This window comes from Ylistrum balloti, unplaced genomic scaffold (assembly GCF_031769215.1).
Source record: "Ylistrum balloti isolate Yb309-2 unplaced genomic scaffold, AGI_CSIRO_Ybal_v1 Utg371384, whole genome shotgun sequence".
Taxonomy (NCBI): Eukaryota; Metazoa; Mollusca; class Bivalvia; order Pectinida; family Pectinidae; genus Ylistrum; species Ylistrum balloti.
This window is the reverse complement of record NW_026782729.1, coordinates 577092-583091: the sequence shown is the minus strand read 5'-3', so window position 1 is coordinate 583091 and position 6000 is coordinate 577092. Positions and strand designations below refer to the sequence as shown.

Here is a 6000-nt window from a genome sequence, read left to right as displayed (position 1 = left end):
TACTGTAGGACAGGCGTATTATGTAATAACAGTTACAGGGCGTCCTTATAGATCTCTTATTATACTACACATTGTGGGCTAGCTACTTGAGAATGTTGCTTAACTGGTCCTCTCAGCTGTGTCGTCAATAAGTATACTCTAGACTTGAAACACTAAGAAAATGTTGTCTTTTTATAGATTGTGTTACGAATCAGGATATAATCAGCTGGGATATACAAAGTTGCGGAAGTTATTCTTCGTCGACTTCATCTCTCGTGTTAACGTGTTAAACCAGAAGACGCCATGGAAGAACATGAACCCCTCATCAATGTACCAACCATTAGATACAGACTGCGCCATCTGTTTATCGCTGTGACTCTTCTGTTCCTTTCACTTGCAGTGGAATTGTACGGGTTGTCCATAACGCAATATGTCTACCAGACCATAGCTTCCAGAAAATTTCCGAACTCTTCAGCGTTCGATAATAAACACACATCTATTTGTGATGTGAACAAGTCCTCCGAAAGTTATCTAGAGAGGACGACCGTGCAGCAGACTACAGCGAAGTGGGACATGTACAAGACAATAGCTGAGGCTGTGCCAGCCATACTCGCGAGCAGTGTTCTTGGTTCGTTGAGTGACAGGTATGGGCGTAGGAGGGCTTTATTTGTTAATGTCACTTTTACTTTACTCGGAATTCTACTCACAACAATTGGAGTAAAATGTTCATTTGATATCAACCTGTTTATACTTTTTGCCGTCATAAACAATGTGGGTGGAGGGATTTATGGCGCCTTATCAATTGGCTTTGCATACGTGTCTGATATAACTGAAGCAGGAAGGCCAAGAAGCCTGTTTATCACGTTATTGGATGCATCCATCGGACTTGGAATGACCGTTTCCGGACTTGTGTCCGGATATATCATTGAAAAGTTTGGCTATTTTTATACCAGCCTGTGTTCCTGTTTCTTGGTATTAGCGGCAGTTCTAGTAGTGGTGTTTCCCCTGCCAGATTCTCTCTTAAACATAACGAGCTATACCAGTAACACTACCACACAATCCTACAGAAGAACCACACTCTCCAAAGACAACGAAACTAATTATGGTGACAGGAGCACAGATATCGCTAACCAAGGAACAACCCGTGGTGCGACAGCTACATGTGGCACAGCCAAGGCAGCCTTTGAGTTTTATTTTCGATCTTCCAAGAAGAGATTCGTGTATATCATATGTGGTGCCACATTTGTATTGGCGTGTTTATCTAGACTAGGAAAGAGTAGAATTGAAATCTTGTATGCACTTAACACTCCATTTTGTTGGTCTCCAGTGAAGATAGGACATTTTGTGTCGCTTTCAGTCGCCTCAAGTATGCTTGTTGGAATAGCAGCCATCAAACTTCTACAACGTTTCTTCGCAGAAGAAGTCATCGCTATATTGAGTGCCCTATCTAATGCTACTTCCTGTATATTAGAAGCGTTTGCATACAATGATCTGACACTTTTCTTAGGTAAGTATTGGTTTTGATGATGATGTCCATTAAATGTGCGGTCGGATGGCGCAGTGTTAACGCGCTTACTTTTCACCTAAATATCAATGATTAATTTTCTCCCAACGGACGTGAAAAACGCGTGGTCACACGCCCGACCACATGGGGTTTCTATGGATATTCCGTTTTTTCCTCTGTAAGACCCCTCGCAGTCTTCCCTTCGCGCCAAAAAGAGGTGATTTTTGGGCCATTCTCTTTTGTAGCTTCTGTGCAGTCTTCGAGATTGCAGGCAACGCTTTAATTCATTATTTGCCTATTCTGGTGATCTAACTATCAAAAGGTATTTTCAGAATCTTGCTTTTCCAGTTACTTGTTTCATAATTGTTCTTAAATAGATGAAGTCTAAAATAATATAGTCATTAAGTTGTTTTTCCACAAAGCACTACTTGTAGACTACTAGATTTATATGTCTGTTTCAGTCCCGTTGTTTGCGGTGCTAAGTATACTCACTATCCCGATGATGCGAGCTATCATGTCCAAAATAACGCCACCTCACCAACAAGGTAATACTTGTATATCGCCAAAGTATAACTAGAAAATCTTGGAACTAGTAAAGCTTCCAATTTAACTGGTAGTATTAAAATCTTCCAGAACTTTTTCAGGACAATGAACTTTTACCCGTTAACTTAACGATCGCAAGACGCAAATAAAATGTAACACGCCAGCTCTTTTTATGTCGAGGAAGCTAAACTAAAACGTACAAATGTTGCATTTTCCCACCATCAGGTGCCTTATTTGCGGGATTGGCTGTTATGGAGATATGTGTCAGTTTGACAGCCAATGTTGTAGTCAAGATCATCTACATAAACACTATCGAGATGTTCCGAGGAACGGCTTTCCTTGTGTATGCTGCATTCTCTGTACTCTCTATAGGCCTTCTGCTGTAAGTATTGTAAAGTTTTATATTCTGTCATTTTAAATGAAATAACTTAAAACTATCAAGAACTAGCTCACCTTAATTATTTTGTCCAGGAACCCATTCTTTTATCAAATAAAAACAACACTTCATGTTTGTTTTCGCAGACTTTACCGTTGTAAGAGAACTAGTTAGAAGGAGGCGGAAGTGTAAGAGACACCATAGGGAGAAAGGCCTGATTCCTACCTGGGAGATACATCATCATGACGAATATACTGTGCTTATTAATTTTGAAGGAAGCAAGAGATTGAATTAAAAAGAAAGAAAGAAAAAACGAAATCACAGTAGGTCAATCTCAATTTGAGTAATTGCAAAATATCATGAAGATGTTTAAATCTCGTCACACAAAGAGGTTTACTGTCCTTGAGGCATGACGGATGGTATAACGTCAGTGAAAATGTAGCAGCCAAGCCTCATACAATTCTTTCTTTATGTCCCCTTTCTCCCCTGCTGCCCAGTGTGCCTCCGACTATATCCATCATCACGACGCCTCTTCGAGTGCTCTTTTGCCTTCGTGCCTGTTCTTCGATTACACAATGCAAATTGACGTATCTCTCTACTGTGCTCGAATTGGTGTCCTGGACTACTGTGTACATTTCGCAAATTCCGCTATATTTGGATTACAGCTTTTCTATGTATACCGTTTACGGTTTCATACAAATGTAGGGTACATATGATGAGAATATTGTATTCAAGTGTAAAAAATTCCTCGTATTTCAAATATCTTTCCTCTCCCCACCTACATCAATATAATAACTGTAATATGCTTGTACATGTGCTTATATAAAGATCTATACGAGGTATACAGTGGTGATGCGTTCATGCCTAAATTAATGAAATACTTATTTGGAACGGATTGATATAAATACTATCATTATTTCCGAATTGTCATGGCATTCAGTATGGGATGATTCTAATTCATTGTCTGAAGGTATGCTCAATGTGCTTATTTATTAACCCCTGAAAACTCCCAAATCTTCAACCCCCAAAACAGGAAAACAACTCTGCATTTTGAACTAGTATATATAACCCCTACCAGGGTAACATTAACACCATTCTTGTTTCGTTTACTGCCACGTGGTTGAAACTCGTTAGTACGCCTAGTGATTTCTTTGTTGTTTACTCTGTATTTTATTTGGGATTGTGACATTGCTAACTTGGATTCACCAAGGTTAACATGTAAATAAATATTTTGCCTTTGATTTTTCGACTTGAGTTTAAATTGAGACTCTGTTGACATGTCGGTATTGTCTTTTTGTTTTTGCTTTTGTTTTGTTTTGTGTGTGTGTTTTCTGTGTTTTTTTTTTTTTTTTGTTGTTGTTGTTTTTAGCTCTGCTCTGCCAGATCAGATGATACCCGTATCATTTAATACCTATTTCAATTATATATGCAGATATAATATGTGTGTGCGTGTACGTGTGTGTGTGTGGGGGGGATGGTGGTGGTTGTGTGTGTGTGAGAGAGAGAGAGAGAGAGAGAGAGGGTGTAGGTGTGTGTGTGTGTGTGTGTGTAAAAAATAATTCGAAACGCGATCGTTTAGCATTAGCGCTATTAACCCAGACTCTGAGAATATATATATAATTTTCTTGGAAGATTCCCATTAAATAGTTCCATGTTTACTGTTTTGTATTTGTAGGACACTTCTTCATTTTTAGACTTCCCTGTTAATATAGAATGATTCCAAGTGGAAACATTTAGAGTTTGCTATTGATATGATTTTAAGTGAAAGGGTTCCAAAACAACATTTAAACAGTTGTCACTTAGACACTAAGTTACAAATCATTTAGTCGGAAAGTAATTTGAAGATTATTTGCTCATTTCGAATGTTCTTCCGACTCCGCATTATCTACAAAGTGCTTTAGACGTCATGGAATAAGATTTAAGGAAGTCAAAGTCTGATGTCCATTGCTTAAAATCAGCCTTTTACTCTTAAATTCTACTTGCTTTTCAATTATGAGATTTAACGCTAAATTTCATATCCGTTGATTTGAAGATATTTTAATGTTTATGACTACAAACAAGATTTTTCAGTAGTGGTGTTTTATTTTGTAATTTATTGTCATTTAATGGGTTCAATTTTCATTTGCTTGGTTTTGTTTGTAAAGAAATAGGATTATACAGCATTAAAAAAAATCTAAGGCAGTGGCTGAAATATTTTATTGTTATTAAAATGTTGATATCACAAATATGTTAACTGTTTTTATTTGAGTTTCTCGGATAGCAATTTGGTCGCGTCAATAACAGCAATACTGAAATAGCGGTTATCGGATATTATGTAAACAAAGTTTACACGTGATATTGCTATATCGGTGAGGTATACACTCGAGTCACCGATTTGTTGTCTGTCATTAGTTTATGTTTAGCATTCACACGAGTGTAATCAAGGATGTTCATCCGTAAATAGCAAAGATAGTGTGTTATCAAAACCTTGTACATTTCACCTCATTATATATTACAAATCTGATACAGTCCGTGCAGGTGAAATCTCTTACTAGACTCATATTGATGCGTCCAGATTTTGGCTGTGACTTTTAAATTTGTTAGTCTGTATTTTCACACGATAGCCTGAGTGACCGAGATAACAACAAGTTCAAGTGATGTTGTAGGGAGCTCATGTGATACGTCTGTGTTTCTTTTCATCGTCACGTTCATTTGTATATTTTTAATACGGACATCCTGTATTCACCATTACTTGTTTATTGTTCGGTGTTTTGCCTTGCTTCCATCTGGGTAAACTGTTCAGTCAAATGAGGTGAGCTATAGTAGTACGTTTAATACTCACAATACGAAATTAATTGCTTAATATCACAGATGATTTCCTCCATTCTTCAAACTTACGTTCCGGTTTCCTCTCTTCATCAACCTTATGTTAAATGTTTCGGTTACCACGCTTCATCAACCTTATGTTAAATGTTTCGGTTACCACGCTTCATCAACCTTATGTTAAATATTTTGGTTTCCACACTTCGTCATCCTTATGTTAAATGTTTCGGTTTCCACGCTTCATCAACCTTATGTTAAATGTTTCGGTTTCCACGCTTCATCAACCTTATGTTAAATGTTTCGGTTTCCACGCTTCATCAACCTCATGTTAAATGTTTCGGTTACCACGCTTCATCAACCTTATGTTAAATGTTTCGGTTTCCACGCTTCATCATCCTTATGTTAAATGTTTGTTTCGTTTCCACGCTTCATCAACCTTATGTATTTTGGTTTCTGCAATTATTTAAATGTTTCGGTTTCTACGCTTCATCAACCTTATATGAAATATTTTGGTTTCTGCACTTCGTCAGCCTTATGTTAAATGTTTCGGTTTCCACGCTTCATCAACCTTATGTTAAATGTTTCGGTTTCCACGCTTCATCAACCTTATGTTAAATGTTTCGGTTTCCACGCTTCATCAACCTTATGTTAAATATTTTGGTTTCCACACTTCGTCAGCCTTATGTTAAATGTTTCGGTTTGGTCAGCCTTATGTTAAATGTTTCTTCTTCATCAACCTTATGTTAAATGTTTCGGTTACCACGCTTTATCAACCTTATGTTAAATGTTTCGGTTT

At 37.4% G+C, this 6000-nt stretch overlaps 1 protein-coding gene across 1 annotated transcript; it reads left to right on the top strand.

The window, feature by feature from the left end:
- The first annotated feature begins 200 nt into the window (after nt 1-200).
- Nucleotides 201-3829, top strand: LOC132562260 (lysosomal proton-coupled steroid conjugate and bile acid symporter SLC46A3-like). Its single transcript, XM_060226999.1, has 4 exons — nt 201-1486; nt 1945-2028; nt 2252-2408; nt 2549-3829. The coding sequence occupies exons 1-4, from the start codon at nt 283-285 to the stop codon at nt 2574-2576; spliced, it is 1473 nt and encodes a 490-aa protein (XP_060082982.1). The 5' UTR covers nt 201-282; the 3' UTR covers nt 2577-3829.
- The last annotated feature ends 2171 nt before the right edge of the window (nt 3830-6000 follow it).